Source organism: Phyllobates terribilis, unplaced genomic scaffold (genome assembly GCF_046119375.1).
Source record: "Phyllobates terribilis strain yellow unplaced genomic scaffold, ASM4611937v1 Scaffold_1__5_contigs__length_1240528914, whole genome shotgun sequence".
In the NCBI taxonomy this organism is placed as follows: Eukaryota; Metazoa; Chordata; class Amphibia; order Anura; family Dendrobatidae; genus Phyllobates; species Phyllobates terribilis.
The window spans coordinates 1,100,308,777-1,100,327,851 of NW_027362761.1; the positions used below are offsets into that span (position 1 = coordinate 1,100,308,777).

Below are 19,075 nucleotides of genomic sequence, written 5' to 3' on the forward strand. Positions count from 1 at the left end.
CCGGGTGTAGGGAAGTCTCTCTCCATTTGTCATCAGGTGGTATCCCGGAGGATTCTAGGTGGGCAGAAGTCTCTTCGGGCAGGAGAACTGGTGCGCGACCCACACATATTACCCATAGGGGCTGCTCCGGGATACAGGGAAATGAAGCTTCAGCAGGGACTTCAAGGTTGGGATCAGGAGGTCTTTGGGAGGACAGACCCAGGCGTGACGGCTTGCCTCTACGCCTAGCACGTCTGGACTGCCTCTTGAGGTTGGGAGAAGTATTCCGGAGAGCGTAGTCATCCTGTGTGGATTCTGGATGGGCAGTAGTCTCTTCGGGCAGGAGGACTAGTGCGCTACCCACACACATTACCCAACGGGGCTGCTCCGGGATATTGGGAAGTGAAGCTTCAGCAGGAGCCTCCGGGTTAGGATCATCGAAGACCATTAGAAAGGCCACCAGGAAGGCCATTATGTCCAGGACGATAGGATCCTGTGCGTCCCATAGGGGGGTGATCCATTTCAAGGCATCACCCGCTAGGTAAGACATCATGAATCCCACCTTAGCCCGATCGGTGGGAAAACAAAGAGGATAGAACTTGAAGTGTAGCATGCATTGCTCCACAAATGCATGACTCTGTCTTGGATCCCCATAGTACCGAGGCGGATCCACAGGAACGAGTGCAGAAAGATCCATCAGGACGGGTGCGTAATTTGCCTGGAACTGAGCTAAAGAAAAAAAAATATATATATATTTTTTTTATTTCTTTTTAATGCACGAATTCGCTGGAAAAACGTCTCAGAGAGCGAAGGCCGTGGGGCTCAACGGGAACCATGGCCTGAGCATGCTGTAATGCACACGCCCGGGCTGAGTGGCGTGTGCATGTAATTCCACTGGACCGTGCCGGAGAGTGAATGCCTGGAGGGGCGTAACTAGGTATTCACCCGATCCGACCAGGGTCGCACGACGGCATACGACGCCAGTGCACCAAGGAGGAACAGAGCAGAGGGACCAGGTGCTACTCCAGGACAGACCCCGGACACGGCTGTTGACCCACACAGGGGAATACAGGAACAGACAGGTTAGGCTGGCACACAGACCAGTGGGTATAGGCAGGCACGACTGATATGCAGGCAGGCGGGTATGCAGGCAGGGGGGTACAGGCAAGCACAGCCAGAGTGCAGACAGGGAGGCACTAGCAGGTAGGAACACAGGCGGGATAGGACGCAGTACACACTGGGACTCAGGAACAGAACCACAGATGTGGCGGACAAACACAGCAGAGTAAGGCCGCCCAGAGTGGTGAGCGAGAGTAGGGCAAGACGAGACCGCCTAGAGCGGTGAGCGAGAGTAGAGCAGGACGAGGCCGCCTGGAGTGGTGAGCAAGAGTAGAGCAGGATGGGGCCGCCTGGAGCGGTGAGCAAGAGTAGAGCAGGACGAGGCCGCCTGGAGCGGTGAGCAAGAGTAGTCAGAGCAGAGCGAGACTGCCAGAGCAGTGAGCAAAGGGTCAGAGCGGAGCGAGACTGCCGGAGCAGTGAGCAAAGGGTCAGAGCAGAGCGAGACTGTCGGAGCAGTGAGCAAAGGGTCAGAGCGGAGCGAGACTGCCGGAGCAGTGAGCAAAGGGTCAGAGCGGAGCGAGACTGCCAGAGCAGTGAGCAAAGGGTCAGAGCGGAGCGAGACTGCCGGAGCAGTGAGCAAAGGGTCAGAGCAGAGCGAGACTGCCAGAGCAGTGAGCAAAGGGTGAGAGCGGAGCAATACTGCCGGAGCAGTGAGCATAGGGTCAGAACGGAGCAAGACTGCCGGAGCAGTGAGCAAAGGGTCAGAGCGGAGCAAGACTGCCGGAGCAGTGAGCAAAGGGTCAGAGCAGGCCAGAACCGCCGGAGCGGTGAGCAAAGGCAGAGCAGGCTAGAACCGCCGGAGCGGTGAGCAAAGGCAGAGCAGGCTAGAACCGCCGGAGCGGTGAGCAAGGCAGAGCAGGCTAGAACTGCCGGAGCGGTGAGCAAGGCAGAGCATGCTTGAACCGCCTGAGTGGTGAGCAAGGCAGAGCAGGCTAGGACCGCCAGAGCGGTGAGCAAGGCAGAGCAGGGGGGACAGGGCTCTGTACACACGGAACAGGCAGGAAGGGAAAGGCAGAACCAGATACCCACAGGGTACTTACAGTGAAGTAACGAGTGGACCACAAACTCACAAACGGAAGTACAGTGACAACGAGCAGGAGTTAGGTACGAGTTCAGACTCTGCAGAAAAAGGAAAGGTACGGACATAGAGAAACACAGGAAACAGGCTAGAAGAGTATACAGACAAGAACAGACACAGTAGCAAGATACAGGAGCGGGTCTAGGTATGCAGCCCCTAGAAGGCGGGAGGAACAGGCTAGGAGCGTGTTCAGACAGGACAGACAAGATACAGGAGCGGGTCTAGGTATGCGGCCCCTAGAAGGTGGAACGAACAGGCAAGGAGCGTGTTCAGACAGGCCTGGAAATACAGCCTCCAGGAAGGGCAGGCAAGCAAACACAGAAGGGGGCCTGGCACATTCAGAGTGAAAGAGCACACTGAATGAAACACAATGCTCAGACAGGGATTCATTGGAGCAGCTGGGTTAAATACCAGGTGACAGACAGCAATAGGCTGAGGACGCACAAGGGGTGTGCCCGCAGCAGGTACAAGAAACAGGAAGTGATCGGGCACTGCCCTTAAGCCTCAGAAGCAGAGGCAAGCAGACAGCATGGAGGGAAGCCAGGCTAGGAGACTGGACTGGAGATTAAGTGCGCGCTCTTGCACAGTGGGAGATGGACCACTATGCAAGGACGCCGCCAGGTTTGTTACACATGTGTCTGCACAAACGGTTAGAAACCAACTCCATAAGGGTGGTATGAGGGCCCGACGTCCACAGATAGAGGTTGTGCTCACAGCCCAACACCGTGCAGGATGCTTGGCATTTGCCACAGAACACCAGGATTGGCAAAGTTGCCACTGGCGCCCTGTGCTGTTCACAGATGAAAGCAGGTTCACACTGAGCACATGTGACAGACGTGACAGAGTCTGGAGATGCCGTGGAGAGCGATCTGCTGCCTGCAACATCCTTCAGTTATTTTAGTGTTCCCTTTATTTTTTTGAGCAGTGTATTTGTACATTTTATAAGATCACCCCTAAGTTTTAGCTTTTTCAAAGTGAACAAACTTGAGTTTGATAACCTGTCTTGGTATTGCAGTCCACCCTTTGAGCTATGTCCTTCAGTGCCAGTTACAAGGACCTTCAGCAGCTCCCCTGTTTTTCTATTGTGACCCACCATTTCTCCATGATCACTTTGCAGCTCCCATGGGAGCTAGTCAGATTGACACTTCTATAGGAGAGATGTCACCTAGCACAGCTATGCACTGATCTGCATTGCACACTCCCTCCTTTCCCTGCTGTGCTAGCTATTGGAATCAGACTTACACTTCTACAGACTATGTGAGTTGAGTAACACACTTGCATAAAATAAGTCATTGTAACTGACTCATCTCCTGCAGAGGGGCCAATGTCAATGACACCTCTCCTCAAAGGTGACAGTGACACCTTTCTTTGCCAAGGTGTTAATTGACTTACCTTTTCTACACAGGTGTCTGTATTACTTCAATAGGTAGCACCTGTAAATCAGGGGAAGTAGGAAATATGCCACTGTGATTGCAGATTAGCTGATAAGTGCATCTCTGTGCTAGGGAAGGAGAATGAGGGGACTTCCACTACACATTAGTAGAGCCAGGAGTCGTGGCCCACCTGGGGATTCACCAGCTATCCAGTGGACCAGTCCAAGCCTGCTGAATAGACAGAAATGTTCTGAATATTTGTTTTCCAATATTTCATCATATGCATATTTATTAATTTGTTTATCGATCCTGTGATTTCCATAACTCCATGGCTTTTCCTTCTTGGTGTTGCAACTTAAAAGTTGAGGATTGTATATGCAGACTAGAACACCAGACATTTTTTCTGTATTTGTATGAGTTTATGGCATATCTAGTCTCATAGGGCTAAGTTCTGTCACTTGATCACATAAGTTGTTATTTTCTCTACCTTGTCAAGCTTCCCTAGCCATCAGTTACAGTGAGAGAGTGCTATATATCACCTATCCTTTTTACTGTGTAGAGAAGTGATTAACTGAATCTTTGCCTGTACAATGGGAAATGTGACCTAAAATCAGTGATTAAATTGTAGTTTTTGCCAAGAACAATCAGAAGACCCAGAGCCTACACCAAAATGTATTGACTGCAAAGAGGCATTTAGATGGGTAGATTTCTGGCCATATAGGAGAGCAATCAACAATTATAAGTCAATAAGTCGGTTAGCACCTATTTACAAGCGCCCATGCAAACTGTATGGAGGCATATTAATTTATGATGTAATTGTTTTGTCCCTATACAGTATGCTTATTGTCATCAGCACATTCCCTTTTAGAAAGGGAGAAGATACAGATTAGATATTAGAAAAAAAATTTTGATAGTGAAGGCGATCAATGAGTGGAACAGGCTGCCACGAGAGGTGGTGAGTTCCCCTTCAATGGAAGCCTTCAACAGAGGCTGGACAGACATCTGTCTGAGATGGTTTAGTGAATCCTGCATTGAGCAGGGGGTTGGACACGATGACCCTGGAGGTTCCTTCCAACTCTAACATTCTATGATTCTATGATTTGTGGCAATGCTGACAATGATAATCTTAAGGCCCAATCAGCCTAAGAGCAAGTTTTTTACTTATTTATCAGCTGCTAGGTAGTATGTTTTCATGGGTTGATGATCAGGAACAAACGTTCTTATGAGTGCTCATTTACCAAGTTCTTTTTTTTCTTCTTAACAGGAAGTTGAAATGCAAAGGAACATTAGGAAGTGCAATTCAGTAGTGACATTAGTGACTTTCTCTCCTACTTAGTTTTTAATAGAGGTCTTTGGTAATTATTAAATTCCTCTGTTCAGTCAAACAATATAATAGATTTTTTCAGGGGCAACTGCATCGGGGCCTGGAGGTGCAGGGGGGCCCTTGCAGGGTGGATAATAATGAGGGTATTCTGGCCTGTTTCTCGGAGCCCAAGGTTCCCGAAGGCCCATGGCCAGATTGCCATCATCCTGTGATCCCTGCAGCTCCGCTGCCTATAGGAGAGAATGGCAGTGGAGCTGCAGTGATCTGTCCTCTGCTTCCTGCCCGCCTGCACTTTCTGTGTGACACAGATGCACGCTGCTTGATGACGACAGCAAGCAGCGTGCGCCTGTGTCAGGGAGAAAGTTCTTGGTGAGGACAATGCTGCAGGGGAGCGGGCTGAGAGGTAAGTTGTTGTTTTTTTTTTATTTTATCCAATACACTGGGGCAATGATGAGGGACAGCAATGATGAGTATGATAGGGGGGATAGCAATGATGAGCGTGATGGGGGGACAGCAATGATGGGGGAGAGCAATTATGGGGACAGTAATGATGAGGATGATGGGGGGAGAGCAATGATGAGGGTGATGGGGGTACAGCAATGATGAGGATGATGGGGGACAGCAATGATGAGGATGATGAGGGGGAGAGCAATGATGTAGGTAATGGGGGGAGAGCAGTGATGGGGGATCAATGATGAGGATGATGTGGGTCAGTAATGATGAGGATGATGGCAGAGAGCAATAATGCAGATGATGGGGGAGAGCAATGATGGGGGTAATGGAGGGAGAGCAATGATGAGGGTGATGGGAGAAGAGAAATTATGAGGGTGATGGGGGGAGAGCAATGATGGGGATTATGGGGGGAAAGCAATGATGGGGTTTATGGGGGGAGAGCAATGATGGGAGTGGGTGATGGGGGAGAGCAATGATGGGAGTGTTGTGCGACAGCAATGATGGGGGTGGTGTGCGGCAGCAACAATGGGGTGGTGTGGGACAGCAATGATGGAGGGGTGTGGGACAGCAATGATGGGGGTGTGTGGGACAGCAATGATGGGGTGTGGGACAGTAATGATGGAGGTGGTGTGGTACAGCAATGATGGAGGTGGTGTGGGACAGCAATGATGAAGGTGGTGTGGGAGAACAATGATGAGGGTTGGGGAGAGGACACTGAGGTGTGGTGTGGAAGGGAAAAGATGGGAGGAGAGCAATGATGAGGGTAAGATGCATAGGACACTTTATAATGAAAGGTGGGAGAAGACGCTGTTAGGGACTTGTAATGAATTGGGATGTGGCGGAGTATGCTCAGTACCTGATAAAGTCTTCTGGATTTTTAAATAAAATCACTTTAAACATATTCCTGTGCTTAGACAATTTTGTTAATTTTTTGTTAATACTGAGAACATCAAACTATTGTTTCAACATGCAGTGAGAAGAAAAGTCTTTTACTGAGCTGAATCTTATTGGCAGGCCCATACAGTAACAGGAATCACTCTACTGCCATGCACAAAAGGATCTGGGCAAGGAAAAGGAATACTGGGCTGGCATGTTGACCTGCCCTGGCAAACACCTGGATCATGGGACAGCTTATTTAGGTGGTTAGATAAAAGTAGCCAGTTGTAGTGATAATGATACAATAAAAAAATCAATAAAAAATATATCTGTATATATATACATATATATTTGTTATTGATTTCTTTTTTTTATTGTATCATTACATATATATAAATACAGAAAACAACAGCACTGCCTAACTGCCTGAGTGGGTGCTAATCTCCTCCATGGAAACTGACAGTGATATAAAAAAGCAAAAAAGGAGGCAGCACATCCAAAATGGTGAAAAGGTAAAGAGCCTTTATTCACCAACACCAGCTATGTTTCAGCTTTCTTTATGGAGTCTTTCTCAAGCAGCACAAAATATAGAGGCGATTCTATCTTAGCTTTCCTAGAATATGGCTTTCCTAGATTCTAACTTTCCTACAAACTTCCCCTCACCACAGCGCAGTGCATACCTGTAGTGCATAAGGGTATGTGCCCACGATGCAGAAATGAAGCAGAAAATTTCTGCTTCATTTCTGCATCTCCTTGCCCGGAAAAACACGTGTGGAATTTGACACGCGTTTTGCACATGCGGAATTGCCATGCGTTTTCTAATGCATTGTAGATGGCTATTCCGCATGTGTAAACGTACAAATAATGGACATGGTGCGGATTTTTGAACGTATAAAAAACGCTGCGGAAAAATCCGCAGCATGGGCATTGAAAGTGCAGAATTTCATTGGGGACAATGGGAGAAGAATTACCAAGCGTTTCCCAAGCGTTTACGCTGCAAAAATTACGCAGCATAAACGTTTGAAAAACGCATCATGGGCACAAACCCTAAGTACAATTCTGTCTTTGTTTTTTTTTGCTTTGCCTTTACAGTATTAATCGTATGATTAAAATGACTTAGTCAGTATGATACAAGCAATTCCAAACTTTCATTTTTCTTTTTTGTTTTAAAAAAAAGTTGATTTGTGCCAGCCATGTTAGAAAGCAGTAACATTGTTTTTCCATACATAGAGTGCATGTGGTCTTGTCATTTGCACAGTGAGCTAATGTTTTTAATTATTTTATACCAATTTGGCATACATACAATGCTTTGATCGCTTTGATGCACATTTTTAGAGAGGTGGTATGAAAAAAATGCAGTTCTGTTTTTTATTGTTATTCTCATTACCATAAAGACTAATTAATTTTACATTTTGACACCTTTGATAGGCCAGACTCCAAGTGCGGCAATGTCAAATATGCCAAATATCTTTAATTTTTAAATATTTTTTTCAGTCCCCGTAGAGGACTTGAATCTGTGATTGCCTAAATGCTTATCATATACTATTTTAAACTACTATTATTGTAGTGTATAGGATAAATCAGTCTCCAATGCAGCTTAGCCTTTGGCACAAGAAAGCCAAAATGGCAGTGATGGGGTCCTTCAAATAAAAAAGTTTATTGCTCTTAACAGAAATATGAATGTACTGTAGTATTCCTTTCAAATGACATGATATTTTATTATTATAAGTATGCAGCATGTCATCTGACAAATTGTTGATTGCTGTATCTGTACAAAATTAGAAACAATAACAATGTAGCACCGTAGTTATTGTGATCCACATCTTTAGTAGATTGGTGCTACCCTAGCAATCTGCAACCTTCTAATAAAGGTCTGAACCAGGGCCAAAACTCAAAATATTTTAGATGTACTGTCTGGTATTACTGGATTGTATGCATAAATAAATAATTTCTTGCTTCACGTTACCCTTGGAGTGCCGAGATTTTCATATGTTTATCATTGGTACATAATACAGAACTAAAACCACCATTAGTACATGACTTCATCACTAAGGCATCATCAGTACAGGCATACATCACCTGAACCATCATCAGTACACAAACACAACACCAAAACCACTAACAGTACATGAATTCAGCACCATAACCATCTTCAGTATAATATTGCACTAGAATCAAGTTGCAATGTCAGGTCAACCACTGCCAAATAAATTGGTATCATACGAACCTACAACTCCCAGTGTGTCCTTAACATGGTAAGAAGTTGCTTTGAGTTACTGTTCCCAGCAAATGTCAGACTACAGATCATACATGAACAATAGTACTGATTAGACTCATTATCACAAATAAACATTTACATCCAGGTACCTTATAGGTGTTGACTTCTCTGATTGGAGTAATTCTCATCCCTTGCTTCTTCCTGTGTTCTAAACATCATGATGACTTCACACATTCATAGCTCATTTCTGAAGACTTCCCTCATCCACGACCTTCTGCATCATATCCTGACACAGTGCCTTTAAAAGTGGCAGTCTCAAAATAATATCCCCTGTATAAATATATTTGCTGTGCTCCGAATAAATAATTACCCCTTACTAAGAATACTGCCCAACATATGAACCACACACTTATGGTACATTGCCTCAACATCATCCACTTTTATGAACTAAAACTGCCATACTGCCCACTCATATCTATGCTGCACCACCCTTTAGGCTATGTGCACACAAAGCGTTTTTGATGCATTTTCGAGGGCATTTTTCCCTCCTCAAAAACGCTTGTTAATAGGTCTGTCAGGTATGACAATGCTAATCCAGATGTGCTGTGCACATGATGCGGAAATTTCAGCTCCGGATTCGCATTGCGTTAAAAAACGCGGCATGACCATTTCTTGTTCAATCCCGCAGCGAATTCATGTCCATTGACTTGCATTGAATCTCAGCAAACCCGCAGGTATACTATCTATACTTGCAGATTTGCTACCTTTCAATTAAAGCCAATAGCAGCGAATTTGCAGCGGAAACGCGGTGCGGTTGGTTCCCAGGTCGGGAGAGGAGGACTACAACTCCTCTCATATGACCGCCGCTCCCACTGATAACAGCGAGAGCGGCATGGCTGGGAGGAGCAGTAGTCTGCTTTGCCCAGCCTGTGTGCCCATGGTAAAAAAAAAAAAAAAAGTAAAAAATAAAAAAAAAAACTCATACTCACCTGTCCGGTGGCCCCTGGTGTCCTCCTGGTCCCCGGCAACGATCCAATGCTTTAGGCGGCCGGCGGTATACTGCTCGCTGCCAGCAGTATACTGAGCTGACAGGACCTGCGGTGACGTCAGCGATCAGCTGATCGGTCACGTGAACAATCAGCTGATGCTCTCGTGACCTCTCCTGGGAGCATTTTGAAGAATGCGCCAATGGTGGTTAGCTCACCAGGGCTCATCAGCTGATATTCAGCTGATGAACCCCTGTGACCTCCTGCTGCATGTATCCTGACAGAGGTAATTTTACACCCCTGTCAGTATACAATGCTGTCTTCTACAGCAGTGGCATCAGTGATTGCTGATGTCACGGCTGTAAAAGTGACACGGATCGTTGTGGGACACTTGTTAGCGGTGATCGTGGACTATGTTGTTGACGGCGGACAGATGAGGGATATGGTTGTTTGTTATTTTATGTTTTTCTTCAGATCGATGGCTTCGCGGACGGAGTATAACAAAAAAATTGTAGAACCGTGTGTTTTTTATTTCATTAAAATTATTAATTCTGACCTTGTCTTTTATTGAAAAAGCAGCGACCACTTTACTACGCAGTTAGCAATGGGGTCATCTTATATATGCCCACCATTACTAACCTGGGCTTCATGTCAGCCGCCAATACAAGGCTGACGTGAACCCCAACCCCTTTATCCTACTCGCCACCGCTACAGAGCAGTGGGAAGAGCGGAGGCTGAGCACCATATTTGGCGCATCTTATGGATGCGCCATTTCTGGGACTGCTGAGGGGTGATATTATTAGCCGCCGAGGGGGCTAGTATCCATGTGCCCCTCCCTGGCTATTATTATCAGCCCTCAGCTGTCTGTTTAGCCTTTTCTGGTTAGATTTTATAGGGGGACCCCACGTCATTTTTTTTTCTGTGATTCCCCTGTAATCTAGTCAGTAAAAGCTAAACAAACAGCTGCGGGCTGATATTAATAGCCAGGGAACATTGTTGGCTAATGACCCCTTCCTCGGCTACTAATATCATCTCCCAGCGGTCGGCTTTCCCTCTGCTGGTTATAAAAATGACGCGGGAGCCCATACCATTTTTTAAAAATTTTTTAGGCTCTGTGCCCACGATCTGGATGTAGCAGCGCTTTGGACACATATTCTTTGCTGCGTCCAAAATGTTGCATTCTATTGAATGCAGGTAAATTCACATGTGTTCACTGAACCATGTATATTTACCGTATTCATTACTTTCTAGTGGTCAAATTTCTGTTGCGGAGACTAGCAACTTCGCAAAAAAATTTGATATGCTGCGGTCCGGAAAGACATGCAGTATGTCAGTGTCCGCGGGTGATTCGCAGCCTCTGATTCACGCATAGTGGACATGGGATTTTTAGAGATCCTATCTATTATTCCGTAACATCTGGATGCTGCCGGTTTGACGCTGTATAACCACTCAGCATCAAACCTGCAGCGGCTCCTGACTATGGCCATGTATCCAAACTCACCCGCAGCATGTCAATTTCTGTAGCGGACACGATAATCTGCAGATTTTGACCGATTAAAGTGTCATTATATGCAGTGGATTCACTTGTACCGACAAAAGTGTGGCATTAGAACACTGTGTTTTGGACAAAACAAAAATACACTGCATCCAAAGCGCTGTTGAATGCTGATCCGGGAAGACTTAGCGGCTAACGAAACAGCGGTGAGCTGTTAATTATGGCCAGGGACCATGTTTGCAAATGGCACCTTCCCAGGCAAAAATTACCAGCTCACATCTGCCACATAAATTTTACATGAATAGAAATGCTAATGAAGATTGGGTGAATGGGACTAGCTGACACCTAGCTCTTTTGTTTGGTGATGTCAAGGTGTCAATCAGACCGTTTCATGTCCAAACCTTATTAAAGTAAAGCAAAGAGTTAAATAAACACAGACACAGAGTAAACACTTTATTTGAAATCCAATAGACACATTCTTTAGTCATTGAAATTAACCAATATACTCACCCCAGTTCTGATGGTAATCCAAGGTTTAAGCAATGCCCCACCAAATAACTTTATTTAGCTCCAAAAAGCATTCATTGATGTACAAAAACGCTTCAATAAATGCATGCAAAAAAACGCGTAAAAAACGCTTGGAAAATCCGCAGTAGTTTTTCCTGCGAAGGAGATGCAGAAATGCACATTAAATTTTTGCTTCAAATATGGACCGTGCGCACATAGCCTTATACTTCTTTCCCATCTGCATAATATACCCACCATACTATGTTCTCAAACAGCCCACGCCATCCCACTGTCTACAGTCAAAGTACCTTATACACAATTGGAGCACTTACCATTGGAGCACTCACATCAATTAGCCACTTCTGTGCAACAGTGATGTTGATAGAATGATTAGGTGATCTCATCATGCTGCTGCACATTGCCTCGACCCCTGAAGTGTCCATGCACCGCTCAAAGCCTCAATTGTTTTCACGTCTCTTCTCTGAGATGGCTGTCTGTTTAAAAACCAGTTCGGATAACAGGTCAGATCCGACTCCTGAGAGACACATTGGACCAACATCTGTGGTGAGTTCTCATCTAAGCTCATGGCAGAAGCAGCATTGATTACATATTTATTCGATTCTACTAGTAATAGCACCTTGACGGTTCAAGATTGTTATATGAATAATTAAATAAGACAGATCAAAATAAAATTGTGATTATGCCAGTGACTGTAACAATTCAACATACATTCAGAGATGATAGTCTGCTCTTTATTTTTTTTTCAGCAGTCGCATGTTTCAGAAGCGATGGGTAAAAGTGGATGGAATTTATATTTCGTACTATCATAGCGACAGGGTAAGATTTTAGTCAAATCTAATCTACTTAATATTAATTATTGTGATATTGTATGTTCATTTTGTCTCTAATACAAACATATTAACACCTTGGGATTCAAAAAATAAACACTTTAAATGTCCAATAGTGCAATAGTGATAGATGCTTGTGGGGGTTTCATTATGTATTAGTGTATCCTTTGACATTGTAGGATAAAAGAGCTGTTCAAGATGTGAACAAAAGTTTTTTTTAATTTTTCTTCCATTTCAGTGACCATCATGATTTTCGCCATTAAGGCTGCAAAAAAAAGTCATAAAATACCCTTTACAGATCCCAAAAAAGATCCTTTATTAGACTCACAGATGGCATGGTCCAGTCTGATGGTCGTCTCTAGTCTTGATCGGGCGTCTCCTCACTTCCTTCCCTTCCTACATAGTGTCCCCCAATCATGCTCCGGTGCAAGCACGCTTCTTTCTGCCATACCAAGGGCAGAGCAAAGTTGTACAGTGCGCATGCGCCAGGAAAGGCCAAAGAGCACCAATGACCCAAAAGTAAAGCCAGCGCATTCGCACTGCAGATCTTTGCTCTGCCCTGGGCACAGCAGAGAGAAGTGCATTTGCACAGGAGCATGATTTGGGAACACTGTGTGGATGATGTAGGACATGTCATCCACATGAAGCAATGAAGGTTGGTGGCAATTGAAGGAAGGGAGGAGACAACAGAAATGACCAGACCAGGCTGTGCCATCTGTGAGTATAATAAAAGGTATTTTTTGGGATCTGCAGAAGGTATCTGCATTCTAGTATGCTTTAAAAGAGGCCTTAATGATGTTGGCCATACTTTATATGGAGTAAACCTTGTGATAGGTTCCCTTTGAAATAATCTCTGGAGGCAGATCCTCAAGGAGATCTGTGTCTGGACCACAGATCTTTACAGCTCATTTGTGTTTAATAAAAATATGGATTTCTTTGGAATAAGTACCATACCTTCCACTTCCGGATCCAAGACTTCTCCCGAGCTGCAACAATTCTTAGGAATGCTCTTCCCCAAGAAATTAGGACTAATCACAACTTACAGTTTTAGGCGCTCCCTAAAAACACATCTGTTTAGGGTGGCCTATCACATTCTCTAATCAAAGTCCATTTATATGTAGTCCATCCACTATTTCTCTGAACATAATTCTCCATCAAACTTCATCGCACCCAAACTACAAGCACTACAAATATTGGCTGGTGACGAACTCATGCAGCCTTTATCTATCCCCTATTCCCTCAAGATGGCTGGACCATCATTGTAAATAAGCACCTGTACTTGTGTCACCCCCACCTCATTGTAAATTGTAAGCTCTTACGAGCAGGGTTGTCATTATTTTTGCTTTAATTACCGTATTTTGCGGATTATAAGACGCACCGATTTATAAGACACACTCAAATTTTGGGGAGGAAATTAGAAAAAAAAATGTTTTTTACTAAAGCAGTGAGTGTCATAATCAGCTTACCTGGTAGGGGGTGGCGTTGGTAGAGTGGGGTCCCAGGGTTGCTAATGGCTGAGGCAGGAAATGCTGGGGAGGCAGGACAGGGTGTATGGAGGCAGGAGTCAGCTGTGAGCCCCATGCTGTCTGCCACGTTCTGCTCCACGTGTTTGGTGGTGCGGAAGCTCCGTCGACATTTTGTGGAAGCCTCGCACCTTCCATCCAGAAAAATGGCCGCTGAAGGCGGCGCATGCTCAGATTGAGATCTTGGCACCGAGATAACTGTTACTTATGACTGTTGTATATGAACCTCTGAATTGTAAAGTCCTGCGAAATATGTCGGCGCTATATAAATAAAGATTATTATTATTATAAGTCATTGGATCACAGATATTAAGGTATCATTTTATTCATTTTTCTATCATCTGCATGCCCATATAGACGGCTTAGGAGGGCTGATCCTTCTGACAGATTCACTTTAATGACATTTATATATCATCATTATATATTAAACTTGGCTCATGTACATACTAAAAAGCTCAAGCCTTAAACATAATTATCTTGTATTCGGACCCTATTGACTAAAACCAAGTCAATAGAACTGATGCTAAAACTTACGTTTTTAAACCTAAAAGGATCCTTGAAAAATTAAAAATTGACATATTTCACAATTACTGGCATTAATTACACTGATTGTTTGGTCATTTCATTTAATGCAACATACATTCAGGATTTGGAAGGCATCATGCTTACAAATTAGATCAAGTGAGCACCAGATGTTGGATAAAGGATGAATTGGACACACAGTAGCCATTAATGGAAATTGGTAGTTGGCAGATAAAGGCATTAAGAACGGAAAAGTAAAGTAAAGAAAATTGGCAGTTTGGGTATAAATCAATGGGTGGAGATTGTATTACTCTAATGGGATTGGATTAAAAAGTAAAAGTGAATAAGGATTTCTTTTTAGAGCACTATGAGCAATATATCAGAAAAGTAGTGGTCACTGGTATTACTGCACATAAACCATCAGCATTAGTCTAAGTTGGAAACAGATGCATTTATTTAATTAGCTCCGCTACCACAAACCACAAGTCATGGCCGTGTTCCTACAGAAGGATTTCATCTATAAAATTATTAAAAATGGTTGTATAAAATATACCCATATATACAGGGTCAGTTACATGGTGCTGGGAACACATTAAAAGTGTAGTCCCAAATGCTGACATATTGCTCCATTATACAGAAACTAGATGGTGGCCCGATCCTAACGCATCGGGTATTCTAGAATATGTATGCGGCTGACCGGGCGCAATCAGCAGAACGTTGTTTAAATTTGGCGCCAAAATCGCTGATTGGTCACGGCCGGCAACCGCGACCAATCAGCAAAATGGTGTTTAAATTTGACAGCAATATCGGTGATTTGTCGCGGGTGGCAGCCGCGACCAATCAGCAGAGCGGTGTTTAAATTTGGCGCCAATGTCGCTGATTGGTTGCGGCCGGCGGTCGCGACTAATCAGCAAATCAGCAGAGCGGGGTTTAAATTTGGCGCCAATAATGCTGATTGGTTGCGGCCGGTGACCGCGACCAATCAGCAGAGTGGTGTTTAAATTTGACGCCAATGTCGCTGATTGGTTGCGGCCGGCGGTCACGACCAATCAGCAGAGCGGTGTTTAAATTTGGCGCCAATAATGCTGACTGGTCGCGGCCACCGACCGCGACCAATCAGCAAAGCGGTGTTTAAGTTTGGCGCCAATAATGCTGATTGGTCGCGGCCGGCGACCACGACCAAGCAGCAGAGCGGTGTTTAAATTTGGTGCCAATAATGCTGACTGGTCGTGGCCGCGACCAATCAGCAGAGCGTTGTTTAAACTTGGCGCCAATCTCGCTGATTGGTCGCGGCTGGTGGGCGCGACCAATCAGCAGAGCGTTGTTTAAATTTGGCGCCAAAATCACTGATTGGTCACGGCCGCGACCAATTAGCTAATCGGATTAGTGAGGACCGCAATGCGAATCCGCAGCGGACATTTCCGCATGATGTGCACAGCACATACGAATTTGCATTGCAGTACATGGCAGACCTATTACAAGCGATTTTAATGTGTTTTTTGCGGCGGAAATCTGCCGCAAATACGCATTAAATCCGCATCGTGTGCACATAGCCTTACACTCACACACAGCTTGTTACACACGCACAACACACTGCATGTTACACACACACTGCATAACAATGTGCATTTGATTCTTCTAAAATACATTTATTGAAAACTGAATTTTCTGTATGAATTTAAGCAAATCAGTAACATTTGATTTTGACAGATTTACGTATCATTAATCAGTACCCCTTAATTCTTCTGTATCCTTTCACTTCTCATAAAACAAACATTCTGTAGTACCTTGTCAAATTTCATTATTTTTATTTATTTTGCTCACTTATATCGCACCATCCTATTCCGCAGGGCTTTGCAGTCATCAACATTGCAGTCCCCATTGGGACTCACAATCTAAATTTTCTATCAGTCTTTGGAGTGTGTGAGGAAACCAGAGAACCTGGAGGAAACTTACACAAACACAGGGAGAACATACAAACTCCTTGCAGATGTTGTTCTTGGTGGGATTTGCATCCAGGATCCCAGCACTGCAAAGCAAAAGTGCTAACCACTGAGCCACCGTGCTGCCGTTATAACAGAGTTTTATAATTCTGTTCTGTGCCACTCTCCTGTTATTTCCTCCTAAAAATGTATGAAATATATTTGACAACTGGGTATTTCCACTTTCCGCTCAAAGTTGTGTACCCCTAATTTTTGACATTGTCAGCACTTATTTTACAGTGTAGTAACACCCCTATCATACATGGTAATGTCGTTGTCGTTGTCATTGGAAAGACCGATTAGCCTAATGTTTATGGTGGTGCCTGACTCTCCCTAAGGGCTAGTGTACACACCCGATTAAATCAGACAAGTGCTATCCATGGTTTTGACGACAAGCACTCGTACCCATGTTATTCTATGGGGCTGGCACATGTCTGATTTCTTTCCTCGGACTGAGTAGTCTGAGGAAAAGCATTGCAGCATGTATGACTTGCCTCTGAGAATTGGATGGCACTCGCCAATTCAAGTCTATAGGTCCATCTAAAAAAATTGTACCTCACTCGGATGACTTCTAAGTGCAGTCTGACCTTCCTGGACTGACATAATGGAGGAGGTGGAGAATTTTTTTTTTTCTCTCGACCTCCGAGAAAATTGTAACCACTCTGATCAGATTCTGATTAGCATAATTGGATTGCTTTTTTTGGGATGGAAAGAAAGTGGTCGTGTCACCATAGCCTAATAGTGAAAATGTTGGACATGTAAAATTTCAACATTCCCAATCTGTTTGTTCATAGGGGAAGTAAGCTGCTGCCAGAGAACATGTACATGATCAGCCGAGCATGCATGTAAATGGGGAAGTTGAAAGGACTAGTTTTTAGTTGACCAACTTTTTAGCTGGCAGCAGACTGTATACACCTTTGCAAAGAGTTTTTATTTTATTGTTCACTTGCTTCCTAAATGCAAAGCTTTGTAACTTTTTAAACAGTCTTCATTAAACTTTATTCTACCCTTTTGCTGCTGTGGAGTGTCTATAACTTCTTTATCTGGCTCAGCACTTCTGCAAAACGGATACAAATCCATCAAAGCTCTAGCTTGTGATGGCTCTCTCTGCTCTCCTCTCCCATTTTACAGTATTAGAGATATCCAGAGGGAGGGGAGGGGTTATACAGAAATCTGCAGTGGAAAGGGGAGAAAGTTTCCAAAGAGTCATGGAGAGTAGAGAAAACAGATTATAGACAAGGAGGAAAGGACATTGGGAGGAACTAAGTGCAGTTCTGCGGCTGTGCTGATACATGCAAGTAAGTGAAGACTTTTACATGTGGTTGCCCTGAGGAAGGAGTTTGATTCGACTTTGAAATGCGTTGACAAATAAACCACCTTCAATTAATTTGTTCTATGATTGGTTCCTGAATCAGCAGCGCACTTGAAGTCCACCTACTCTGGCCGTCTATTATACGGCCTTTTTACAGTGTTAGAAGTATCAGAAGGGAGGGGAGAGGTTGTACAGATATCTGCAGTGGAAAGGGGAGAAAGATTGTAAAGTATTATGGAGAGTAGAGAAAACAGGCTATAGACAAGGAGGAAAGCATATGGGGAGGAAATAAGCGCAGTTCTAAAGCTGCGCTGATACATGCAAGTAAGTGAAGACAGCAGCTCTCTGGTAACACACAGAACCCATATCCAGCCTGTATTACTAGGAGAGACACAGCCACAGGTGAAAAATCAGAAATTTGGATTAAGCTGCAAATTGCATGACAGGGGGTCTAAAGATGAATGAAGGAGTGAAGATTGCAGACTGAAACTTTGTGTAAAGAAAAAAAAATTGTAATACATAATTTTCATTTCTTTAATCCTAGGATGTGTTTTCAAGAGGGAAGATTTTTCTTTCTGCAGTACTGAAAGCTCAAAAAGTCGGCGACAATAAATTTGAAGTTGTGACATCACAAAAGACATTACTCTTTCGAGCAGTGAGAGAAGGTATGCAGTACAACCTGTTGAAAAATTTTAAACTGTTGAAGGATGATTTGACACATTTACAGTTGCTCTGTTTACTTACATTTACTTCCTCAGTATGGACTGATTAGTCTGCTCTATAATGAGTAGTATAATGAGTATTGGTCAAAAATGAGCTCTCAATGTTACATTAATAGACTGTACATTATCGTTGAGCAAGCGTGCTCATTTACCCCTTTAAACGAGCACGCTCGGGTGCTCGCCGAGTAGTTTCGGCGTTCTCGGCATCTCTGTTTGAGCAGCCGCAGCTGCATGTGTGGTGGCTGTTAGACAGCTGTGGCACATGCAGGGATTGCCTAACAAATAGCGCATGCTCGCTCAACACTACTGTACATCAGATTACTGACTGTTGAATTGCTGATGTCAGAACTCTATGACTATCTAATGAGAAAGGGAACCTCCAGACTCTCCTCTAAAAAATGTTGTTTGGGAAAAGAAGAATTGGGCATGTTGAATGTCAACTCCTTTTTGTGCCCATATAAGAAAAGTTACTACCAAAGGAGTCTGAAGAGGGACAGAGGTGTCTGTTAGCTACTCAATAATGGTTTCTGGCTAGGAATAATCATCAATTTCATCTGCACGCATATTTGAAAATAATTAGAGATGCAAAATAACATTTCTAATAACAGAGGTCCTTAACAGATCCACACTACTGAAAAGTCTTTTAAGAAGATTTGGTCCTCGAAATAATGACCTTGGGGACTATGCAGATAAAAAGGAATCCTATGTGGTCTTCTTAGTTGATAGGAAGTGTAGGGCGGTGGTTTTCACACCGTGCA

At 44.1% G+C, this 19,075-nt stretch overlaps 1 protein-coding gene across 4 annotated transcripts in view; it reads left to right on the forward strand.

The window, feature by feature from the left end:
- ARAP2 (ArfGAP with RhoGAP domain, ankyrin repeat and PH domain 2) overlaps positions 1–19,075 on the forward strand; it is a 593,408-nt gene that overhangs the window by 97,832 nt on the left and 476,501 nt on the right. For all 4 annotated transcript variants that reach the window (XM_073646268.1, XM_073646261.1, XM_073646254.1 and 1 more), the window contains 2 exons: positions 12,176–12,245; positions 18,140–18,260. In XM_073646268.1, the coding sequence (XP_073502369.1) occupies positions 12,176–12,245; positions 18,140–18,260 (191 nt within the window). The remainder of the gene's footprint in view (positions 1–12,175; positions 12,246–18,139; positions 18,261–19,075) is intronic.